This window comes from Strigops habroptila, chromosome W (genome assembly GCF_004027225.2).
Source record: "Strigops habroptila isolate Jane chromosome W, bStrHab1.2.pri, whole genome shotgun sequence".
NCBI lineage: Eukaryota > Metazoa > Chordata > Aves > Psittaciformes > Psittacidae > Strigops > Strigops habroptila.
This window is the reverse complement of record NC_044301.2, coordinates 15,023,024-15,048,494: the sequence shown is the minus strand read 5'-3', so window position 1 is coordinate 15,048,494 and position 25,471 is coordinate 15,023,024. Positions and strand designations below refer to the sequence as shown.

The following is a 25,471-nucleotide window of genomic DNA, read 5'->3' as shown; positions in this document are numbered from 1 at the left end:
AATTTCTTCCTAATATCTGATCTAAATCTCCACTCTGTCAGTTTAAAGCCATTCCCCCTTGTCCTATCGCCACGTCCTTGTAAAAAGTCCATTTTTATTTCCATATAAAACTGTCTAATTCAACTCCTGATGTTGAAGCCTAGGTTGATCAACTTTAGTGAACACACTCTTGACTTCGGTGCCAAATCACCCTCCTGAGACTCCCTGAAGTAACAAAGAACTGTAACAAACTATCCCCACGAAAACCTGTTTAGGCATAAAGCAAAAACCTCCTCATGGAAGAACTGAAGAGAACCCCGCTGGGTCTGTATTCTGTTATGGCAGGTGCAGGGGGATGTGCTGCTGCTGGTGATGAGGGCTTCGAAGGGACGAGGCAGGACCAGCCAGGGGCCAGCTCCCCGGGGCAGCAGCACCACCACGGCCGCGGGCTGGGCTTCACCCAATGGCATGGGCGCTGCCGGTGAGGCCGGGGCCACCCTGCCAGCAGGCCCCACAGCTTCACTCTGCAACTGAGGTATCACCCTCACATCACGATTGCTTGTCAATCCGAGGGGAAGAACGTGAAGCGGCAAAGCCCCGGGCGCACAGGAGCTAAGAACACAACTCCCGCCTCAGCCCCCCCAGGCTCACACACAGCCACGCCTTTCTCCAGCAACCTTGGCCAAAGACGTCCCGCCCGGAGCGCGCTTACACAGAACCAACCGTACCCTACTCCGCTGCTGGGCACTTGCGCAACGCGCCCAGCGGCCAGCCCCGCCCGGCGCCTGCGCAGTTCGGTGCGCTCGGCTTCCGCCTCCTGCGGCACTTCCCTTCCCGTTTCCGGGAGTTCTCGACTCTGTGGAGTGCCCGGTTACGGGCGCGGTGGCTTGGTCCCGGCTCGTTTCACTGCGCTGTCGGTACGACGCCAGTTGCAGTTCTGAGGGTAGTAGGGCCGCCGCCACTGAGGTAAATCCGCTCCCGTTCCCTTCCCGGGCCGCTGCCCCCTCATCGAGCCGGTTCCCTTCAGGGCGCCCGCCGCCGCGGGTCCTCCTTTGCGCTCCCCCCCGGCCCTGGCGGAGGCCCGGTCCCGCGGAGAAGGAGCGTGGGGGCTCGGTGAAGCCCTGGCGAAGGATGGGCGGGGTAGGTTATCGGGATCAGCCGCCTCTCCGGGCAGGTCGGGCTGAGAGCTGGGCGCCCCTCAGTCCCTGTCCTTGCTGGAGCTCGGTGCCAGGTCTTAATGGGGTGTTTCTAGGTCCCGGCTGTGCTCCTGCCTCTCTTCGGATTATTTAAAAACAAAAACCTGACAGCAGCCATGGGGCACAAGGACGCTTCCCTGAGCTTGTTTCCAGCACGGCTATGTTGTAGAGTCCCAGCTGCCGCCGTGGGAAGCTGGAAGGGGATGGAACAGCAGCCGCTTGACACACTACGCTTTTCAGTGGTATCTTGGTACTTACTCTAAGGAGTTTTGCTGATTTCTGTGATATTAGTTTTCCTTATTTCTGGGAAGGAAGAACAGCGCTTAGAGGAAGAGGGAACACAAATAGTTCACACTCTGAGAAATGAGAGGGTGGATTCATACAGCACAGCACATATGTGATCTGTGCCATTAAAAAAAAAAAATGATTGGGAAAGCATTAGCTATCTTCTATACTACACATGCAGTTGTATAATGGTGTCAGGATGCTGAATTATAGTGATGTAGCTGTTCACTTTGCTGAAGACATAATTAGGTTATGTAGCTCATCTTAAAAACAGTGAACAAGACAGATATAAAGTTACTTAAAACATTGTTTAGAGTTTTAGTTTTGTTCTTTGATAGCTTAATCTAAAAGTTTTTTCTTGGTCAGAAGCTTGTTTGCTGTACATACATGCAGCATATTTCAAAGTACTATTGTACTACTATGTGGGGCTTTTTCTGTTGTGCTAAAATTTCTTGGTTGCCTTTAATACAGTTAAATAAAATTAATGCAGTAATTTTATGCCATTTCATTTGTATGCAAAGGAGTTGTTTGCAGAATTGATCTAAAATTCACATTTGTTGTGACATACACAAATACAGATTTATTTATTATTTTCAGAATCTTGATGTCTGTTCTCAGTTAAGGTAACTTGTTGATTTGAGCAGCTGAAAACTTGCCTTGATTGAAAAATAATTTATTTTTTTTTTCCTGAAGCATTGCACCTTAGCTGGGAAGAATTCCAAATTTGTGTTCTATAGGAAATTTCAGAACTGGGAGGTTGGTTTGGAGTCATTGATTCCTCTCAGACACTTGAAAACATCTGGGTAATGCTGCTTACCTCTTTAGAAGTAGTTTGGCTTTTTAGAGCCTTTGTTGGGTATTTTGAGTGTCTGGTAACTTTGCTTGGCTGTCAGTTCCTCATATACTTCAAGGTTTAGTTGAAAGTTTATTGTAGATACTTTTTTTTCTATGTCCTTTTTTTGAGAGAGAAAAAGTTAGACAAAAACATTTGTTAAGTTTTATGTGCCCATTTTTGATGATATAATAGATGCATGTTCCAGCTGCTAAGTATGTAGGCTTCATCAAACTTGAATTTTCTTTTACAAGTCTTGACCACAAGGAGTGGTTGATATCATAAAGTGCTATTGAAATGAATTAGCATAGATTGTAATTTTAACTGTAAACATTTAGAAAGATTAGGATAACTGAAAGTGGCTGAAAAGCGGGTCTTATCTAGGTTAAGTTAAGCTTGAATTGCTTTTAAGGGAGGTGAAGTTTATTCTTTTCTAAGGTATTTTTCTAGTATGTGACTACCTTTATCCATGGCTTAGCTGCTGCATTCTGGTAAGAGAGGGGACTTTAGTGTAAAAAAAACCCAACACAACAACAACAAAAAAACCAAACCAAAACACGTACCCAAAACAAACAAACAAAAAACCCAAACAAACAAAACCAAACAAAAAAAAAAAACAAACCAAACCAAGAAAACCCTAATGTGTGGATAGAAAACACAGTATAACTCCTAGAAATTTTAATACGGCATAGTTAGTGACTACATCCAAGCACCAGTGCTGTATTTCAGTTTGTTCTGTTTCAGAGCCAGAAAATGTAGCCCACACTTAACTGTGTTCTATGAGAATCTCAGCTAGTTATTTTAACTGTTTCTCTGAGATTTCTACACTGCAATCTGCATGTATTGTTTTCATTTCTAGTCTCTTGGATTATTCCTGCCCCGTTCTAGCATGAAAGCTTAAGGATCAGAAGGATTTACTGGGCAGAATGTGTTTATCTGATTCCTGTTAGATAGGACTGAGAGTTTTTAAAGGGTTTAAAAATACACAGCTTCATCTGAAAACGATCTCGGTGTAAGAGGCTCTTTACCTGGTAACGGACACTTTGACCATTTTAGACTAACAAAGTGATCCTATATTCAAGGTCTTGGGATGTAAATTGAAGTGCTATAATTCCTACCAGTCATATATAGGCTACCATTAATAAGAGGAAAAAATGGAGACTTCTGCTTGGTTGTCATCAATCAATATAAATGCTTTCAAGTTTCTCTCAGATGTGGCCTTTAGTAGCATGAATCAATACAAATTTTAGAACACAGTATACTTTTAAAGTAGCAGGATATTCTTGATGCATAATGTTTAAGCTTTAATTTGTCTCCCGTTTGTTGATAGCACTTCAGTTCTTCCATATCTTTGCTTGTTAGATACATCTGAAAAATAGTTCTGTTTTCATGAAAACTATCAAGGTTTCAAGTCTTGTTTTTGTTCCACGTTGGAACAACAACAAAGTCCTAGAAGGGTTTTCATGAAATTAAATTAATGTGTTCTTTGAAAATCTGATTCATGTAATCCATTGCTATGCTAATTTAACTGCTACCGTTGGTTTCCCTGAAGTTTGGTCTGATCTGAGACCATGTTGTAAGTTATCCAATATATCTTTGTATCAGGTTTGTGGTTTTTTCAACACAGTAGCACTTTTGTCAACAAATGTAGCTGCTTACTAACTTGCAGTGTTTTTTGTTGTGAACGATGTACTAAACAGCTTTATTTCCATTCTGCATTTCCTTCTGCTCTTCCCTGGGCTGCTGGAGCAGTATAAAAAGCCAACAGTCTGGTGCCATTACTTGCTGTTTTCTGAGAGACAGGAACTGTAATTTAATGAAGGCTTTGCCATTTTAGTTTGAGCTAAAAGAAAGAGGTTACATTGTTAACAGAAGAGGAAGAATGGTTTACAGGCACAGCAAGATGGAAATGAAACCATTCTAAAATCACTTTGTCAAGCATTGAAGTTGTATGATTTTGATGGGTTGACCCTGGCTGGATGCCAGGTGCCCACCAAAGCTACTCTATCACTCCCCTCCTCAGCTGGACGGGGGGGGAGAAAAATATAACCAAAGGTTCGTGGGTAGAGATTAGGACAGGGAGAGATCGCTCACCAATTACCATCACGGGCAAAACAGACTTGACTTAGGGAAATTAGTTTAATTTATTACAAATCAAATTAGAGTAGGATAATGAGAAATAAAAACTAAATCTTAAAATACCTTCCCCCCACCCCTCCCTTCTTCTTGGGGTCAACTTTACTCCCTATTTCTCTACATTCTCCCCCTCAGCGGCTTGTGGGGGTTGTGGTCAGTTCATCACACGTTGTTTCTGTGGCTCCCTCCTCCTCAGGGGAGGACTCCTCACACTCTTCCCCTGCTCTAGTGTGGGGTCCCTCCCACAGGAGGCAGTCTTCCACAAACTTCTTCAATGTGAGTCCTTCCTATGGGCTGCAGTTCTTTATGAAATACTCCAGTATGTGTCCCTTCCCTGGGGTGTAGTCCTTCAGGAACAGACTGCTCTAGCACGGCTCCCTTGCAGGGTCACAAGTCTTGCCAGCAAACCTGCTCCACTGTGGGCTTCTCTCTCCACAGGGCCACAGGTCCTGCCAGGAGCCTGCTCCAGCACGGGCTTCCCACAGAGACACAGCTTCCTTTGGGCATTCCCCTGCTCCAGTGTGGGGTCCTGCACAGGCTGCAGGTGGATATCTGCCCCACCGTGGATTTCCATGGGCTGCAGGGTCACACCCTACCTCACCATGGTCTGCAACATGTGCTGCAGGGGAATCTCTGCTCCAGTGCCTGGAGTACCTTCTCCCCTCCTTCCTCGCTGATCTTGGTGTCTGCAGAGCTGTTTCTCTCACATATTCTCACTCCTCCAGCTGCAGTTCTACAGTTTGGGGTTTTTTCCCCCCCTTCTTAACTATGTTATACCAGAGGTGCTACCACTGTCACTGATGGGCTCGCTTGGCTGGTGGCAGGTCCATCTTGGAGCTGGCTGCATTGGCTATGTTGGACATAAGGGAAGCTTCTAGCAGCTTCTTCCAGAAGCCCTCCCTGTAGCCCCCCCTGCTACCAAAACCTTGCCATGCAAACCCAAGTGATAGGGAAAAAAAAAAAAAAGTTGTGGTATTATAAAGCTCAGAAAATGGCTTACAAAATTGTTGATGAAACCTTGTAAATTAGTATCTTTTGATTACAGAAATATTTCATCTTTACATAGTCATAGAATTGTTCAGGTTTTGATTTTAAATCAGTAATCTATTTTCAACTGGGATATGTTTTATCTTACACAAATAATAAATGAGAGCCACCTGTATTTCTAGTTTCCTCAAGCATAATAATGGTATCTTTGCTTCCTGCAGGGCAAGGCCAGAAAACCATGCAGTCATCAGGGCACAGATTCTGCGATGTTGAACACCACCCGCTTCTTGCTGAAAATGACAGCTACGATTCCTCTTCCTCAGAGGCTGACATGGCAGAGAGGGTTTGGTTCATCCGAGATGGCCGTGGTATGGTCTGTGCTATAATGACATGGCTTCTGGTTGTCTATGCAGACTTTGTAGTGACTTTTGTCATGTTGCTGCCTTCCAAAGACTTTTGGTACTCAGTGATCAACGGTGTTCTCTTTAACTGCTTGGCAGTACTAGCTTTGTCATCACATCTGAGAACTATGCTGACTGATCCAGTAAGTATGCAGTTGTTCCTTCACATTGGATTGTTCTCTCATGTAGTTCATCGTCTGCAGAGACGTGTACAAGTGGTATCAGTCTTCTGCTAGGAAAAGCAGTGTTAGATTCAAAACCCTAAAGGTGAAGGGATGATATCTGTACTTTTCCTGTTCTGTTGAAACCTTAAATAATTTTTGACTTGAGCAGGCAGTATAAAATTAACATAAGAGGGGGAGGTAGGTTCCCAAGAAGTTTAATTTATTTGTAAAATATTAGCCCAGGTTTTGAAGAAGCTGATAAAGCTTTAGTCTTTTCTGTCCTAATGTTTCTTACTTTTGTTTGTCAGATATATTTTCAAAACTTCTTATGAAGTTGTAGCTTCACCCTCTTGTATTATTTGAAATGTATCTTACATTTATGGCACATGAAAGAACTTTTAGAGGTAGACATGCTGAAAAACCTCAGTCACATATTTGCATACATGATTTTGTGATTATTGTGTTTAGATATGTGGAGTCAGTGGGAAGGGAGATTTAAGTTGAACCCATACTGGAAGAGTATAGGTGTGAGAGGTCTTGAAAGTACTCATTTCTTAGGACTTTTACTCTTCAATTCAAGAGTTCAGGAGATTAAATTGTTTATTTTGTATTAATCTATTACTCTCTTAAGGGAATAAATCTGTGGAGAAAGGAGTGAGGGGAAACACTTCTGTTTTCTCCAGATTTTTGAGATGGTAACAGTGTATACAGCAATTATGGGAGTGTTCAAAAAACCAGCAGGGTGTTGTACTTAATGGTTTCTTAGGTCTTTGGTGTACTTCTGAGCCCACACCCAGTGATGAAGTGTTCCGACTTCTACAGACTGCAACAGCTAAGAAAGTTAATGGTTTAAGGATACATTGCTTAAGAATACGTCCTGGTAAAACTGTGTGTCTTTCTAGACCTATGTTGTGCTTTATGGATAAAACATGATAGAAATTGAGATGAATCACTACATTTTTTTTTCCCTCCAGTCCCTTCCTGGTGACTCCCAGAATGGAAGACATGATCGTGTGATAGAAACTAAGATTGAAGGAAAAAAGTAAACTGCCTCAAAACATGTGAATTATATTTCTGATTATGACTATTAAAATAGATTATTTTTTTTATTGCAAGGAATTTGTGACCATCGGAGACTATGAAAGATGTTTTTGAAATAGACCATGTTTTTATCAGCAAAATGCCAAAAGTACAGCCTGAATTTATCAGAGCTGCTGAGGAAGCCTCAGAGCTGCTGAGGAAACTTAGAGGGGAAAAAAGAAGCTTATAGAAGGTGGAAGCGAGGACAGGCGGCCTGGGAAGAATATAGGAGCATTGCCCGGGAAGCTAGGGACCAGGTTAGGAAAGCTAAGGCCCAGCTAGAATTAAGTTTGGCAAGGGATGTAAAAGATAACAGGAAAGGATTCTATAGATACGTAGCAAATAAAAGACAGACTAGGGACAACGTGGGCCCTCTCCGGAAGCTATCAGGAGAACTGGCTACCCTGGATTTCGAGAAGGCTGAGGATCTTAATGATTTCTTTGCCTCCATCTTCACCAGCAAATGCTCTGACCACACCACGAAAGTCTTGGAAAGCAAACGCAGGGACTGTGAAAATGAAGACCTTAGGCCCACTGTAGGAGAGAATCATAGAATCATAGAATCGTAAGGGTTGGAAAGGACCTTAAGATCATCTAGTTCCAACCCCCCTGCCATGGGCAGGGGCACCTTGCCCTAAACCACATGGTTCAAGGCTCTGTCCAACCTGGTCTTGAACACCGCCAGGGATGGAGCATCCACAACCTCCCTGGGCAACCCATTCCAGTGCTTCACCACCCTCACTGTAAAGAACTTCCTCCTTATATCTAATCTAAACTTCCCCTGTTTAAGTTTGAAGCCATTACCCCTTGTCCTACCACTACAGTCCCTAAGGAAGAGTCCCTCCCCAGCATCCTTATAGGCCCCCTTCAGATACTGGAAGGCTGCTATGAGGTCTCCACGCAGCCTTCTCTTCTCCAGGCTGAACAGCCCCAACTCTCTCAGCCTGTCTTCATAAAGGAGGTGCTCCAGCCCTCTTATCATCCTCGTGGCCCTCCTCTGGACTCGCTCCAACAGCTCCATGTCCTTTTTATGTTGAGGACACCAGAACTGTACACAGTACTCCAAGTGAGGTCTCACAAGAGCAGAGTAGAGGGGCAGGATCACCTCCTTTGACCTGCTGGTCACGCTTCTTTTGATGCAGCCCAGGATACAGTTGGCTTTCTGGGCTGCAAGCGCACACTGCTGGCTTATGTTAAGCTTCTCGTCAACCAACACCCCCAAGTCCTTCTCTGCAGGGCTGCTCTGAATCTCTTCTTCCCCCAACCTGTAGCAGTGCCTGGGATTGCCCCAACCCAGGTGTAGGACCTTACACTTGGCTTGGTTAAACTTCATAAGGTTGGCATCAGCCCACCTCACAAGCATGTCAAGGTCCCTCTGGATGGCATCCCTTCCCTCCAGCGTATCAACCAAACCACACAGCTTGGTGTCATCGGCAAACTTGCTGAGGGCGCGCTCAATCCCACTGTCCATGTCGCCGACAAAGATGTTGAACAGGACCGGTCCCAACACCGATCCCTTAGGGACACCACTCGTTACAGGTTTCCAACTGGACATCGAGCCATTTACCACAACTCTTTGCGTGCGGCCATCGAGCCAGTTTTTTATCCACCGAGTGGTCCATCTATCAAACTGATGTCTCTCCAATTTAGAGACAAGGATGTCATGCAGGACAGTGTCGAACGCTTTGCACAAGTCCAGGTAGATGACGTCAACTGCTCTGCCCCTGTCCATCAGTTCCGTGGCTCCATCATAGAAGGCCACCAAATTGGTCAGACAGGATTTCCCCTTAGTGAAGCCATGTTGGCTGTCACCAACCACCTCGTTGTTTTTCATGTGCCTTAGCATGTTTTCCAGGAGAAGCTGTTCCAAGATTTTGCCAGGCACAGAGGTGAGGCTGACTGGTCTGTAGTTCCCCGGGTCTTCCACCTTCCCCTCCTTGAAAATGAGGGATCAGGTTTGAGACCATCTTAAGAACCTGAATGTGCACAAGTCCATGGGACCTGATGAAATCCATCTGCGGGTCCTGAAGGAGCTGGCGAATGAAGTTGCTAAACCACTGTCCATCATATTTGAAAAATCCTGGCAGTCAGGTGAAGTTCCCAATGACTGGAAGAAGGGTAATATAACCCCCATTTTCAAGAAGGGGAAGGTGGAAGACCCGGGGAACTACAGACCAGTCAGTCTCACCTCTGTGCCTGGCAAAATCTTGGAGCAGTTTCTCCTGGAAAACATGCTAAGGCACATGAAAAACAACGAGGTGGTTGGTGACAGCCAACATGGCTTCACTAAGGGGAAATGCTCTCTGACCAATTTGGTGGCCTTCTATGATGGAGCCACGGAACTGATGGACAGGGGCAGAGCAGTTGACGTCATCTACCTGGACTTGTGCAAAGCGTTCGACACTGTCCCGCATGACATCCTTGTCTCTAAATTGGAGAGACATCAATTTGATAGATGGACCACTTGGTGGGTAAAAAACTGGCTCGGTGGCCGAACGCAAAGAGTTGTGGTAAATGGCTCGATGTCCAGTTGGAAACCTGTAACGAGTGGTGTCCCTAAGGGATCGGTGTTGGGACCGGTCCTGTTCAACATCTTTGTCGGCGACATGGACTGTGGGATTGAGCGCGCCCTCAGCAAGTTTGCCGACGACACCAAGCTGTGTGGTTTGGTTGATACGCTGGAGGGAAGGGATGCCATCCAGAGGGACCTTGACATGCTTGTGAGGTGGGCTGATGCCAACCTTATGAAGTTTAACCAAGCCAAGTGTAAGGTCCTACACCTGGGTTAGGGCAATCCCAGGCACTGCTACAGGCTGGGCAGAGAAGAGATTCAGAGCAGCCCTGCAGAGAAGGACTTGGGGGTGTTGGCTGACGAGAAGCTTAACATGAGCCGGCAGTGTGCGCTTGCAGCCCAGAAAGCCAACTGTATCCTGGGCTGCATCAAAAGAAGCGTGACCAGCAGGTCAAAGGAGGTGATCCTGCCCCTCTACTCTGCTCTTGTGAGACCTCACTTGGAGTACTGTGTACAGTTCTGGTGTCCTCAACATAAAAAGGACATGGAGCTGTTGGAGCGAGTCCAGAGGAGGGCCACGAGGACGATAAGAGGGCTGGAGCACCTCCCGTATGAAGACAGGCTGAGAAAGTTGGGGCTATTCAGCCTGGAGAAGAGAAGGCTGCGTGGAGACCTCATAGCAGCCTTCCAGTATCTGAAGGGGGCCTATAAGGATGCTGGGGAGGGACTCTTCCTTAGGGACTGTAGTGGTAGGACAAGGGGTAATGGCTTCAAACTTAAACAGGGGAAGTTTAGATTAGATATAAGGAGGAAGTTCTTTATAGTGAGGGTGGTGAAGCACTGGAATGGGTTGCCCAGGGAGGTTGTGGATGCTCCATCCCTGGCAGTGTTCAAGGCCAGGTTGGACAGAGCCTTAGACCACTTGGTTTAGGGCAAGGTGTCCCTGCCCATGGCAGGGGGGTTGGAACTAGATGATCTTATAGTCCTTTCCAACCCTTACTATTCTATTCTATTCTATTTTTATCCTTAGTGACAGGTGAATAGGTGAACGTGAGATGTGTTTTATAAACAGAAATTTACTTGGAAGAAGGTAAATTTGTGCTTTAGGAGTTCTCTCTGAGATAATTCACCATGTTTACACCAAAGCATTCACTTCAAGGAGAATATTCATATTGCAAAAAACACTTCAGCAATGCAACATGAGAGTTTAAGAAACTCTCTTAGTTTGTGCCCCTGCAAAGGCCAGCTGGCTTGCTTGAAGCACCACTTAACCAAAGAGTTCATCTAGGGCAGAACTTGGGCTGTGTCTCAGGCAATGCAAACACAAGATTGTTATTCCAGGTCATAGGCAACAAAAACTTTCTGCCAAAGTAAGGAGGTGGTTTGCAATTGAATCTGAAGTGCATGCTGGTTTCTTAATTCTATCCCCAAAACTTCCTTAAGGCGTGTCTGTAAAGTCATGATGTTGCCAGTGGGCTTTTTTTTTGAATGAGAAATAATTATAGAGTGTTGCAGATGATTTAAGCCAACCTGGAGAAGGCTATCTCTGCGTGAAGTAGGTGCTGGCCTGCAGGAGTTGGTACAGAAAGGCCATTGCGCTTTCATTTCATATCCCGGTTTATTTCATGATTACTTCCTGTCACAGGTAAGCCTTTAGCTCTATAAATAAGCAAGGTGACAGTGGTAATGTCCATTATTTTCTTCTTACTAATCCAAAGTTAGGTTCTGATCTCGTGAGGCTCTCAATTGATATTGTTACTGGAAGAAGCAATCCTGCTTGCTGTTCCTGTCCATTCATTATCTTCCTCATGTTGAAACAGCTGCTAATACAGCTCTGTGGTGAACAGCTCAGAGAACTAATCACTAAAAAATAATGTATTTTCCTGATGGGTTATTTTTATTTTGGATCAGTTCCTTCAACTGTTTACCATGTAGCTACACAAACTTTCACAGTAGCAGAAGGCAGCAGGTGACACTAGATGTAGAATAAAGAAGCCAGTGGTGGTTCACGGTGACAGTGTCCAAGCTAAAAGCTTAAGTATAAAGGAAAAAAAGATGACTGTTGGTTCTCAAAAACCTGTATACATGGGGCAGGTGGCTAAATCTTGGATTCAGACTTGAAATAACATCTTTCAAGTAGTTGTTGCTGATTTAACTTTTGTAGATGTCTTGGCCTAATAATTGAACGTCACAACAATTAACATATGCTGCTGTAAGAAAGTATCTCTCAGTGGCACTCGTTCAGAGTAACTTCTCAGCAAATATTGTACCCATAGGGCTTGTATCTGCACGTAAAGATGTCTTCCTCTTCATTTTATGTATGCTGGTGACAGTAGATTCTATCAGAATTATGCTAATACTTGGCCATAGATGAGTCTTACTGAAATGAAACTGAATTTGAGGTCAAGCAGAGGTAATTTATTCGTTTGGAAATGATTCTGGCTTATGGCAGACTAACTTTGAATAAATGAACTTATTTCAGCAATTATCCTGAGATTACTAGTATGAAGTCTATAAAATGTATTTTTAAACGCTCTCAGACCATTTAAGAAGCTTTCTCTCCTTTAATTGAAATTATTTCAGGGGGCTGTACCCAAAGGAAATGCCACTAAAGAATACATGGATAATTTGCAACTGAAACCAGGAGAGGTGATCTACAAATGTCCAAAGTGCTGTAGTATCAAACCTGAACGTGCACACCATTGCAGGTATGCCATAGTTTTAAAGCAGTTATGCATATTGAGTCTTGGAATAATGTTCCTGATATTTATGTGTTAATTTTGTTCCCATGAGTTGCTTTTGGTATCCAGTAAACTTTCAAATTCATCCATTGCAGAGTATTTAATAAATATAATCTACTGTGGCCAGAAATTAATGTGGATGAGGGGAAAGAAGCAAGAGACTCAAGAGTTTCTAAAACTAATCATGCTGTGGTGTCTTAAATACTTTTTGACCTGTGAATATGTTTTCTTGTGCATTATTCTAGTTATTGTACCATACTGATAATGCAGGGCAAGGGGAAGAATCTCAAGGAAATTTCTGTTAGAAGCTGATTTAAGAAATGACTCCTGAAATATTAGTTTAAAACTCATCTGTACTTTTTTAATTTATCACTTTAATTTGTGCCTTCTGGTCTTTGTCATGTGCCATTTGAAGTTATATGTGAATTGGCAGATTATTTTCCCAAAGTTGTATGCATAATTGTTTAAATGCATTTATGCTTATTGAAGATTCATTTTAATAAGGACAGAAGTGATGATAATTTGAACTAAACATGGTATGGAAGAGATAGTAAATATATCAATTTTTAATTAATTCTCAATCTTTTGACTTTTCAGGCACTGTGGATATGCATTTGTAATGTTTATTGTGAGAGTTGAAAATAGATGTCTGCATAATTAAGACTTACTTAAATATGTAAATGTTTCTGGTGGCTCTCTAGGTGTGAGGAGTGATATTGAATTGTGTGGCATATTAAAGTTAAGTCTCTGAGTTAGTGCCCCTCAAAAGAACAGAGTGAAGTCTTGTCAGGACTCTCAAATTATTCTGTAAATTTGTGGTTTCTAAATGTCTCGGGGTATGTCACTTATCTTTGTGAATATTATGGCTGTGGATCTATTTCCACTTCAGCCGCTGAAGTCTTGTTCTTCTCTCAGATGTGAGTAGGCTTTTGTATCTGGAGTGTGAAGGTAAAAGTTTCATGTATAAATAGTCAAGTAGAGAATTATCTTCAGCTAGTTTCTCTGTGTTGTAGGTTAGCTTTTGCACGGATGCAGGTACCAGGCCTTCCTTCCTGTGCAGTGAGTTTGGTTCTGGCTGGCATTACTAGCTCCAGTAGAGTGTTACATGAACACAGCTGTACTAATTGCTCAGTGGGCCTGGGGGTAGGAGCAGCACAGCTGCTTTCTTATGGCAAAATATAAGCTGTTAATCTCTGGGGATCCCAAACAGCTTTGCACAGTCTGTTCATTGGCATTGTATTCATGGGAAGCAGTAGAGGGACACCTGAGAGCCTCTGCTGAGTGTAGGTTGGATCTTGCTAATTTTCTCATCTTGGATGTAGGCTGGTTCCTACAGGGATTTTGCAGGTATCTTTGTAAAGTGTTTTCCACATCTTCGGTCCAGATAGGATATACTAATTTGGAAGTAGCCCTAAATGAAGGCATCTTATGTTGAGCTCTGCATATGAATAAACAAGCTGGAGTATTAGAGAGCCTAGAACCTGTGCAGCTGGGCTGTGCTCTGCGTGGGCAGTGCTTATCCGTTAGACCTGGAGCTAACAACTATATAGGATTCAGATAAGTCTTGCAGAGTCCCTTGGTTACATCTGGGCCATCATCTGCTGTTGTATTTTTCTCAGCAGTTGGATATCTGGTTTAATTGTCTTTGTTTCTGTTAATCTGCTGCTTTGCTACGGACTTACCACTACAGAAGTTTACCGAATAAATAAAAGGTTGGTTTGATTATACTGCCAACTTTTTATTGGCTTACAAACCCATTCCAAGGACATTAAAAGGATGGTCTAGTCCCAAGTAGTCAAAGTGGCAATTTGCTGATGGAAGAAACTTAAAAATGGAAATTGAAGCTGGTTCCTGTTGGGAAATACTTACACTCAAAGCCACAGTGTTTTGAGTAGCAAATTATTAACAGAAGAGACTCTTATGATGTAGTTATGAAAATTGTTGTGCAACACTGCAACAGAATTTCTTTTAAAGAAGAAAAATAGTTTCATAATACATATTAGTGATGGCAAAAAGAGCAAGAAACTTTTATTTACAGCTAAATAACTAGTCTCAGTGAAATACATTAAACCGAGATTTTACTAAGCAGTTAACATTTTCAGCATAAGGAAGAGGCTTATCCTGAGTGAATGCTATTTCATTTTCACTGAAGGAGCACAGCTGTCATTATTTCTAGCCTATTCTGAGTGCCTGCGTTTGTGTGCAGGGAACTATTATCCAGAAATAAGTCACTGAGATGTTTGCATCAGTCTTCCTATGAATTTCTGTTATCCAGACCAATTTCTCTTAAGCAATTAGCTGTGTCTTTCTGAATGTTATTGGCATTCAAATCTGTAACTGCATCTGCTGTTGCCCGAGTGCATTCAGCAGCAGTGCCAAGCTGGAGAAGACTGTCCTTCATCCACAGCTGATTGTTTTCACTACCATATTGCTCCTTCCTCTTGTGTAAGGCATGAGTGTTCATACCCAGTGATGTGACCCAGGTTGAAGCTAACAGAGTGACTTCCCCAAACTCTTGCCACATAAACATCTGTGCTTGGACAGGGGAAGGACTAGAATACAAATGATGGGGGTAGGAAGAAGGCGGAACCACTGTGTTAAGCATTGCTGTGTGTTTGTTGGCCACAAATGTTTGTTGAATTGTGGTGTGAGATTAGAAAGGAAGGCAGGGTTCCAGACATCTGATGTCTTGGAGAGCTCTGCATGGGCTTGTGTGAAATACTGAATGAGCAAAAGTGAGTCCTGCCCACCTCACATCTTCCAGTGTTTGGCTCAATTGAGTCTGGGTATGATTTTACTCAGTACTTCACATTAAAATTCTTTTTAGAGTGACAGTATATATTGTGTTTCATTAAGAGGCTTGCATGGTTGTGGTAGCTGGAGTTGGCTCACCTTCCCACAGAGCTTGGGAAATTAATGAGAGGCTGAACTTGTAGGCAGCAGGCTGTGAAATGAAAACCTTTTGGAGAACCTTTGTGTCATGGTTTGAGCCCAGCCGGTAACTCAGAACCACACAGTCGCTCACTCACTCCCCCCCTTCTTCCTCCCCCTGCTCCCGGAGGGATGGGGAGGAGAATCGAAAGAATGGAACTCCCACGGGTTGAGATAAGAGCAGTCCAGTAACTAAGGTATAATACATAACTACTACTGCTACCACCAATGATAATAATGATTAGTGAAATAACAAGGGGAGAGGATACAATTGCTCACCACCCGCCGACCGATACCCAGCCTGACCCGAGCAGTGATCTGGGCCTTCCGGGTAACTCCCCCCTGTTTATATACTGGGCATGACGTGCCATGGTATGGAATACCCCTTTGGCTAGTTTGGGTCAGGTGTCCTGTCTCTGCTTCCTCCCGGCTTCCCCTCCTCCCTGCCAAAGCATGAGACTGAGAAAGTCCTTGGTTGGAATAAACATTACTTAGCAACAACTAAAAAGATCAGTGTTATCAGCGTTGTTCCCAGGCTGAAAGTTAAAAAACACAGCACTGCACCAGCTACTAAGAAGGAGAAAAATGACTGCTATAGCTGAACCCAGGACAGTATCCACCCCTTATTCCATACCATTCACGTCATGCTCAGATCCCACATCTCTCAACACACCATCACCCCTGTCCCATATATACACATATATATACACCCACACACAAAGAGAAAGATATCATTCCCTAGTCCATGGACCAATCCCTATAAAATTGCTGAATTCATCCAGTCCATGATGTCAGGCTCCATCTCTTGTAATAGTCTTTCAGGGCAGGAGGGACGGTGTGTAGTGTTGGGTTGTTGCCTGCTGATGACACCGCTGAACTCGTCTGGTCACTGCTGAGCTCATCTGGTTTCCTCAAAATTCATTCTTTGTTGAGGTGATGATCGGAGGGAAGTCAGGGTCAGTTGCTGGCGACCTGAAGATATCTAGCTGGTGGGCTATAAAAGTGTTCTAGAGCAGGCAACAGCATACAATTGAGTTCATTGGCTGTTTTCCCCCAAAATGAAATCCCCTTGAGGTACACATCGGACTTCCCCATCTTCCCGCATTACCCACCAAGTATATCCAGGTCCCTGAGCAAAAGCAACCCCACGAGTGGGTTTGCCTTTACCTGGAGCAGGAAAAACCCAGACTGTCTTCCCCAACAAATTCTTTATGTGCACCACAGGAACTTTATCCCCCACTACAGGACGTAAAAGTTCTGATTGGGCTGGGCCAGCCCTGTTGGCAGATCCCCTACTGTTGACCAACCAGGTGGCTTTTGGTAAATGTGTATCCCAGTGTTTGAAAGTCCCACCACCCATTGCTCTCAGTGTAGTTTTTAACAGCCCATTGTACCGTTTGATTTTCCCAGAGGCTGGTGCATGGTAGGGGATGTGATATACCCACTCAATGCCATGCTCTTTGGCCCAAGTGCCTATGAGGTTGTTCCAGAAATGAGTCCCATTGTCTGACTCCATTCTCTCTGGGGTGCCGTGTCGCCACAAGACTTGTTTCTCAAGGCCCAGGATAGTGTTCCGGGCAGTGGCGTGGGGCACAGCGTATGTTTCCAGCCATCCGGTGTTTGCTTCCACCATGGTCAGCACATGGCGCTTGCCTTGGCGGGTTGGTGGGAGTGTGATATAGTCAATCTGCCAGGCCTCCCCATACTTGTACTTCAGCCATCGTCCTCCATACCAGAGAGGCTTTAAGTGCTTGGCTTGCTTAATTGCATCACGTGTTTCACATACTTGAATAACCTGGGCAATAGTGTCCCTTCTTAAATCCACCTCTCGATCACAAGCCCATCTATATGTTGCACCTCTGCCTTGATGGCCTGAGGTGTCATGGGCCCACAGGGCTAAAAATAATTCACCCTTATGTTGCCAATCTAAGTCCATCTGAGCCACTTCAATCTTAGCAGCTTTATCCACTTGCTGGTTGTTCTGGTGTTCCTCAGTGGCCCGACTCTTGGGTACATGAGCATCTACGTGGCGTACCTTCACCACCAGGTTCTGCACCCGGGCAGCGATATCTTGCCCCAATGCAGCAACCCAGATGGGTTTACTTCTGCGTTGCCAGTTGCTCTGCTTCCATTTCTGCAACCACCCCCACAGGGCATTTGCCACCATCCATGAGTCAGTAGAGAGATAAAGTACTGGCCATGTTTCTTGTTCAGCAATGTCCAAGGCCAGCTGGATGGCTTTCACCTCTGCAAGCTGACTCCATTCACCCTCTCCTTCAGCAGTTTCTGCAACTTGTCCCAGGGGACTCCACACAGCTGCCTTCCATCTCCGATGCTTTCCCACAATATGGCAGGACCCATCAGTAAACAAGGCATATTGCTTTTCACTCTCTGACAGTTCATTATATGGTGGGGCCTCTTCAGCATGCGTCACCTCCTCTTCTGGTGACATCCTAAAATCTTTGCCCTCTGGCCAGTCCATGATGACTTCTAGAATTCCTGGACGACTGGGACTTCCTATTCAAGCTCGTTGTGTAATTAGTGCAGCCCACTTCCTCCATGTAGCATCGGTTGCATGATGTGTAGAGGAGACCCTGCCTTTGAACATCCAGCCCAGCGCAGGCAACCGGGGTGCCAGGAGGAGCTGCGCTTCAGTTCCAATCACTTCTGAAGCAGCTTGAACCCCTTCATAGGCTGCCAGTATCTCTTTTTCAGTGGGAGTATAGCTGGCCTCGGATCCTTTATATCCCCGACTCCAAACGCCAAGGGGTCAACCTCACGTCTCCCCTGGAGCTTTCTGCCAGAGGCTTCAGGTAGGACCATTCTCCCCAGCTGCGGTATAGAGCACATTTTTCACATCTGTTCCAAGGGCTACTGCATGAACTATTTCTCGTTTAATTTGTTCAAAGGCTTGTTGTTGCTCAGGGCCCCATTTGAAATCACTCTTCTTCCGGGTCACGTGGTAGAGAGGGCTTACAATCAGACTGTAATTTGGGATGTGCATTCTCCAGAACCCCACAACACCTAAGAAAGCTTGTGTTTCTTTCTTGTTAGTTGGTGGAGACATTGCTGTTATCTTGTTGATCACATCTGTGGGGATCTGGTGACATCCATCTTGCCATTTTATTCCTAAAAACTGAATCTCCTGTGCAGGTCCCTTGACCTTATTCTGTTTTATGGCAAAACCGGCCTTCAGCAGGATTTGGTTTATCTTCCTCCCTTTCTCAAAAACTTCTTCCGCTGTATCACCCCACACGATGATGTCATCAATGTATTGCAGGTGTTCTGGAGCTTGCCCCTGTTCCAGTGCAGTCTGGATCAATCCATGGCAGATGGTAGGGCTGTGTTTCCACCCCTGGGGCAGTCGGTTCCAAGTGTACTGGACGCCCCTCCAAGTGAAAGCGAACTGTGGCCTGCATTCTGCTGCTAAAGGGATTGAGAAAAATGCATTGGCAATATCAGATGTGGCATCCCACTTGGCTGCCTTTGACTCCAGTTCATATTGAAGTTCTAGCATGTCCGGTATGGCAGCACTCAATGGTGGTGTGACTTCATTCAGGCCACGATAGTCTACTGTTAGTCTCCACTCTCCATTAGACTTTTGCACTGGCCATATGGGGCTCTTAAAGGGTGAGCGGGTCCTGCTGATCACTCCTTGGCTCTCCAGTCTACGGATCAGCTTATAGATGGGAATCAAGGAGTCTCGGTTGGTGCGATATTGCCGCCGGTGCACTGTTGTGGTCGCAATTGGCACTTGTTGTTCTTCGACCTTCAGCAACCCCACAACAGAAGGATCCTCTGAGAGACCAGGCAAGGTGGACAGCTGCTTAATTTCCTCTGTCTCCAAGGCAGCGATACCAAAAGCCCATCCGTACCCTTTTGGGTCTTCGAAGTACCCTCTCCTGTGATAGTCTATGCCAAGGATGCATGGAGTCCCTGGACCTGTCACAATGGGGTGCTTTTGCCACTTCCTCCCAGTCAGGCTGATTTCAGCTTCCAGTATAGTTAATGCTTGGGATCCTCCTGTCACTCCAGAAATATAAATGGGTTTCACCCCTTGATACCTTGATGGCATCAGAGTACACTGTGCACCGGTATCTACTAGAGCCTTATACTCCTGTGGGACTGATGTGCCAGGCCATCTGATCCACACAGTCCAGTAAACCCGATTATCCCTCTCCTCCACCTGGCTGGAGGCAGGGCCCCTCTAATAGCGATCACAAGATTCTCCACTTATGTCTTGTAGAAAGGGATTAGTATTCCTTCTCACAGGAGCTGGAGTAAAATCAGCTCTTCCACTCCATCTGGGAAACTGCTCACCAGAGACTGGAGCAGCAGCTTTCCTGGGAGGATCATCCTTGACCATTGTTCTCCTCTTCAGTTCGTGCACCCGTTGCTCCAGAGCTGAGGTAGGTTTTCCATCCCACTTTCTCATGTCTTCTCCGTGATCCCGCAGGTAAAACCATAGTGTGGCCCGTGGCGTGTATCTCCTATATTTTCTCTCTTGAGCAGTAGGGCGCCTTCTGTTAATAGCTGAGACATGGGTCGGTACGCGTGGGGAGCTGGATAGATTGGATAAATCATCTCTCAATTGTTTGAACTCCTGGGACAGCTTTTCTACAGCTGAAATGATGGAAGGGGTGAGATTGTCTTCGAACTCTCGGAGTTGATGAATCGGGCAATCCACTGTTGGTGATACTCCGTCATTCCAGGTCATTGATGCCAATGTGTGGGCATATGATGATGGCGCACTCCGTGTAAGTTTCCGCCACATGGGTCGTGTACATTCGACTTCATCTGGATCTACGGATGTGTTCCTGGCATCCGGCCTACGATAGATCCTCTCTATAATGGCTGATTCCCTCAGGGACTGGATGCCTTTCTCTATCGTGGTCCACTTGGCTGAGCGACTCGTAATATCATCTTTGTAGGGAAACCTTTCCTTCATAGCTGCCAGGAGCCGCCTCCAAAGGCTGAGGGCTTGATTCTCTCTTGCAATCGCTTTGTCAATTCCTCCTTCCCTAGCAAGTGATCCCAGCTGCTTGGCTTCCCTACCTTCTAGTTCGTGACCGTCAGCCCCATTGTCCCAGCATCGGAGCAACCAGGTGACAGTGTGCTCCCCTGGAAGACGGGTGAAATCTTTTCGCATATTCCGCAGCTCGGTTGAGGTCCGGGGTCGAGAAGTGACCTCTTCTTCTTCTTCCTCTTCCTCTGATCCACGTAGTAGTAACTCTTGTTCAGATGCTGTTCCGTGTAGTAATGGCATTGGGTATTCATCTTTCTTCTCTGCAGCGGTTGCTCTTTATGCGTCTCATTTGCTTTTGCTTACAGGGGCAACAGACATTGTCACAAACTGGCCATTTGGTTTAGCTGCAGTGTTTGTCACTGTGGTTGGAGTGGCTGCAGTGTCTGCCACTAGGATTGGAGTGGTTGCAGTGTCTGTTACTGGGGTTGGTGCAGCTGTTTTGCTTGGGAGTTGAGTAACACCAACAGCTGCATTGTCTGTTGCTGTTGGGGTTTGAGTAGCTGTTCTGCTTGTTACTGGGGTTGATGTAGCTGCATTGTCTGTTGTGGTCAGGGTTTGAGTAGCTGCTGTGCTTGTAGTTGGCATAACTGGCACTAGTTAATAAGTAATTTGCCTCTGAGGATGAATTGTCTTTAATGTCCATAAAACAAGAGGCAGTGGGAATGTAGTGCTTGCATTTTTTAGGCTTATTTGCCTTTGTAACTGCCAAAATGAAAATGCATAATATTTTCTATGTTCTGCAGGAAAATCTGGAATATTTTGTGTGTGGCTTTTTTAAGCACAAAGCTAGGAAGATTCAACATCAATATTACTCTAAGCTATTGATTAATGGAAGAACTTCAACACGTTGCAACTATTTTGTTTCTCTTGTGTAACTGTTCGTGTTTGGCTGCAGATGGACCTGAATATAAGAGAAATGAGCCCTCTGGTGCTGTATGGCCTAGCAGATGTAAAATGGAGTTACTGAAATATTTGACTTGTGGAAATAACCTTGACTCAAAACTGGGCAGCAACAAAGCCATTAGTTGCAGAACTAGCAAGGAACAGCAGTGTTTAAATATCCATTAACAAGTAGGCAAAGAATGTATGCTGCTTATAGTTTCAGTATTTTTGTTTTATGTTGAGGTGAGGAGTGACCTTGTAAGCTGTTCTTTAGTTGAGATTTTGCTGGCATATGTTTACAATTGTATGGCCAGGTGAAACCTCAATTTCTCTTTGAAGATGTAAATTGTGAATTTCTTTTTTTTTTTCCTTTTTTTTTTTTTTGATTCACAGAACAAATTTACAACTTAAGTCTGCAACCTTGAAATAATTACTTTGTGTAAAATAGCTTCTCCAGAAGGGAAGATTCTACTGAATCTAGAAAGAACCAAAACTTTGCTCATGCAGTGCCACAAGTGTCTAAAACAAGTTACTGCAGTGGTTCTCATGTTAATACTGGTTTTCTTATATGAAGAAAATTTTATGTACACAGTCAGTTTTGTAACAACCAAAACCTGAGTTGTGAGCAAGCAAATAGTTTCTTTAAAGAAATGAAAATATAATAACTGTTTGCAGTTTGTCAAGAAAGAATTCAGCACATCATCTTATGACCACTGGGATACCCTTGTTTCAACATTAAAATGTGAAGGACTGTTTCTCAGCAGAAGTCTCTTTTTCTATCCTTCAGTATTTGCAAACGATGTATTCGAAAGATGGATCACCACTGCCCATGGGTGAATAATTGTGTGGGGGAGAAAAATCAGAGATTTTTTGTTCTGTTTACGGTAAGTGAAAACAGCAGCTTGATTTCAGTACAAATCTACCTTGATTATAACAATTTTGGTTGTGCGTAGTAGTGAGTAATGGCTTAAGGGCACAATTGGGTTTTGTTGGGTTTGGTTTTGTTTCCTTCTATGCAAGATATTCTCCAAGAGGAAGATATTTTTACTCATACTCATTTTAATCTTGTAAAGTGCTGTTATCTTAAACTATATTAATTTTGCTGTGTTTTATGTAGTAACAGTTAATGAAATGGTATTGTATTTAGGAGGCTAATCCTTAAACTTTCATTGTTGCCCATGTTTTTAGATTCAAGCTTAATTAGAATTTGTTTTTACATCATTGTATTGAATTAAAAATTGAAATAGGAAAGTATATTCGCTGTGCAGTGGTGAAGGTTGGCTGAAAGGAATGTCTGCTTTACTACCTGGCAGCAGTCAAAAGTAAGCACTCTCTTATTTCCAGATGTATATAGCCCTAATTTCAGCTCATGCGCTCATACTGTGTGGGTTTCAGTTTTTCTCCTGTGTCCAAGGGCAGTGGACTGGTAAGCAAATACTTAATTTTCACTGTCATAATCTAGCAGAAATTAAGGGGAAGTTCCACCTATTTCAGTCCCATGTATGAAACATTACAGGACTTCAACCTTTTTAAAGTGAGGTCCTGAAAATATTTCATACCTGTTTCCTCTTTACCTCTCTCTCTTTTTGGTTCCCTTTATTTTAGACATTCACTGTAAAAGCTGTGGCCGTCAAGGGCATTCTCACTCCCTTTCCATATAGTAAAAATTTGCTACCTCTGTAATAGGAAGGAAGCAGATAGCTGGTCCTCAGCCACTTCAGTGCTATATTACCTGAAGCTGCCAGCTGGGGCTTTGTGTGTCCCAGCACAGTTCCATGAACAACAGCTGGAACTTAAACATTAATTTCTTCCTCATTTTGTTACTGGAACAAACTGTGGGGTTCCTGTAGAAAGGAAATTTCCTAAATTGTCCCAGTTGTTTGTTTAGGCCTCTGACTTGCATTTCTTAATGTTCCAGTGTGCCAGAGCTCATTCTGACCTTGTGCTTTTGCCAGAAGATGGTTGATCATATGTTCTTCCTGGTACCTGAAACAACAGGGGAATCCATGTGACTGTTTTTTGCTGAATATTCCATTAAATGGATGGAATCCTAGTCCTTTTTTTTTTTACTTGAAACATTCTGCTTCCTGTATACTGTCCCATTTCTTCTTTGTTTAACTATAATTGAGTTAATCAGTTGATCAGAGGACCTCCCGAGATGTGACTGTAAGTGTAAGTCAGAACCTGCTGTGTGGTGAATTAAAAAAAATAACAGCAATTGCAGCAAAATGGAACATCTGGATTAACTAGCAAGTCAGAGCTGATGATGGTGGTTTTTACAGTGTTTGTCATGCATGAAACTTCAAGCTGCTCTCATCTTTATATATGTGCAGTTCTGAGTATTTAAATTCTCATGTGCAAACATTTATTTGATATCCTTGAAATATTGAAGCAGGATTGCAGCAATGCAGTACCATATGCTTTATAGGAAGCCAAAAGTGTTACTTCCATGAAATTCTTTATTTCCTTGGGTAGCAAATAAAGCTGCTGCAGTGCTAGAAATTAGAAGTTTGTTTTAATTGTGAAATACTGTTTCACGTGTCAGATATTTAATTTTTTATTGCTGTTTGTTGAAGAGGGGATGTCTTAGTATGAACATGCTCTATAGACTTGTTTTTTGGTTTTGTTTTTTTTTTTTTTTTTTTTAATCACTACATATATCATTTTCACAGAATGCAGTGACTTCTCCCCACCTGTAACTGTGATCCTGATGATCATCTTGTGCCTTGAGGGTTTTCTGTTTCTCACTTTCACTGCAGTCATGTTTGGCACCCAAATCCACTCAATATGCAATGATGAAACGGTAAAGACCTCTACTTTTGTATGCTGTAACAATTATTCTAGGAAGATGCGATTAGATGATTTGCATGAGGGGAGGCTCTTGCTTCAGAGAAAGCCTCAAATCTGAAACAGCTCTTTCTAGCAGAAGTTCTTACATTATTTACTTTTCTGGCTTAAATTTTATAATTAGGTTTTCAATTACAAACACTGCATAGATTCCGACTTCAGTTTGGGCTTTCACTTCTCAAGTGTCACAAACTCCTGATATGTGCCATAAAAAATGTCTGCTTTTCTCAGGCTTACACTTAAACTAGCTATCTTGGATCAACCCTTCAGGTTTTCCTCTACTTTGATACACTTTATGTTAGACTATCACCATAGTTTGGACCTTTGGCTCCCCTGCCCTTAAATGTAGTGTTAAGCCTTGAGAGGATGCTTTGTGATGGGTAGTTGACTGGAAACAGAAGGAATTTGAATCTTGTGGCTGTTCAGAATTTTCTCATGTGAGGCTGTTTAAAAGTGTATTTCTGTAACTGTGAAAAATAATTGGTAAATCAAGCCTTCATTAGTGGGAAGTACAAGAAATGATCATCAAAATAATGCATTTGGGAGAGCAAGCCTAGCTTCAGTAATTGCAGCACAAGAGCCTTCTTGGAAGCCTTATTGTCTCATTTCATTAACTGAGTAAACAACTTCTAGTGTAGGTATATTGTGTGTGGATCCTCTACTGTAACATCAGCTTTTCTGGTCATTTTGTCTTTGATGGAGGAGAGGTAGAGGTAGACCAGCCTTCTTGTACACATTTAATGTTCTAAGTTGTCTGCCCTGTACCCACAGGGCTAAATCAGCCACTCTTACTTCTTTCTTACTAAGTAACAGTAAGAAACTAATCAGCTCACATCACTAGCTATACATCAAAAGAATGCAAAATAATCATCAGTTTCAATAAGTGCTATTAGACTTTACTAAACTGTGGACTTAACATTGTGTCACTGCATGTCTGTCTGTATACAGGAGATTGAAAGACTGAAGAGTGAAAAGCCAACATGGGAGCGGAGACTACGTTGGGAAGGAATGAAATCTGTTTTTGGGGGTCAGCCTTCACTCCTGTGGATCAATCCTTTTGCAGGATTTCGAATCAGGCGACTTCTACTGAGAGCAAAGAAAGGAGGACCTGAGTTTTCTGTTTGAGTCTAATTATGCTGGAACTTACAAGAATACTATATAATATTTATTTTGGGGGCAGAGAAGGCTGTCTACATATAATCTGTGACCAGGTGAAACTGATACCAGACATTTGCTTGTAGCAAGCAGAGTTTTATACATTTATCATCACAGACATCTCATTAACTTTCAGAGATGTGAACTGGATCTGTAATGGTCTTAACAGCAAGATAACAAAGGAAAAGCACGTGGTCACACTAAAGAAGCCAAATGTTGTCGTGCTACTGTAATTTAATTATCCATTTTCGTTAAACCCTTTTTATTTGATAAAAGGGGAATTACCTGTGTGTTTTTATAAAAAGTATATACTTGGC

At 43.6% G+C, this 25,471-nt stretch overlaps 1 protein-coding gene across 2 annotated transcripts; it reads left to right on the top strand.

Annotated features, from left to right (window-relative positions):
- Positions 1–5,601: 5,601 nt before the first annotated feature.
- Positions 5,602–25,457, top strand: LOC115619155 (palmitoyltransferase ZDHHC7-like). 2 transcript variants are annotated; one of them, XM_030511203.1, is made up of 6 exons: positions 5,602–5,959; positions 12,156–12,280; positions 21,940–22,036; positions 22,497–22,578; positions 23,825–23,955; positions 24,948–25,457. In XM_030511203.1, exons 1-6 carry the CDS (start codon positions 5,615–5,617, stop codon positions 25,122–25,124), a joined length of 957 nt encoding a protein of 318 aa, XP_030367063.1. In that variant the 5' UTR covers positions 5,602–5,614; the 3' UTR covers positions 25,125–25,457. The 2 variants fall into 2 exon arrangements, with proteins under 2 accessions (XP_030367063.1, XP_030367064.1); XM_030511204.1 differs by having other exon boundaries at positions 5,678–5,783.
- The last annotated feature ends 14 nt before the right edge of the window (positions 25,458–25,471 follow it).

Bases quoted from the DNA above. Each gene is read 5' to 3' on its own strand.
- LOC115619155 (XM_030511203.1), top strand. From the start codon at position 5,615: ATGGTATCTTTGCTTCCTGCAGGGCAAGGCCAGAAAACCATGCAGTCA. The intron at 12,281-21,939 runs GTATGCCATAGT...TCTATCCTTCAG, and splicing joins GAACGTGCACACCATTGCAG to TATTTGCAAACGATGTATTC. The intron at 22,579-23,824 runs GTAAGCAAATAC...TCATTTTCACAG, and splicing joins TGTCCAAGGGCAGTGGACTG to AATGCAGTGACTTCTCCCCA.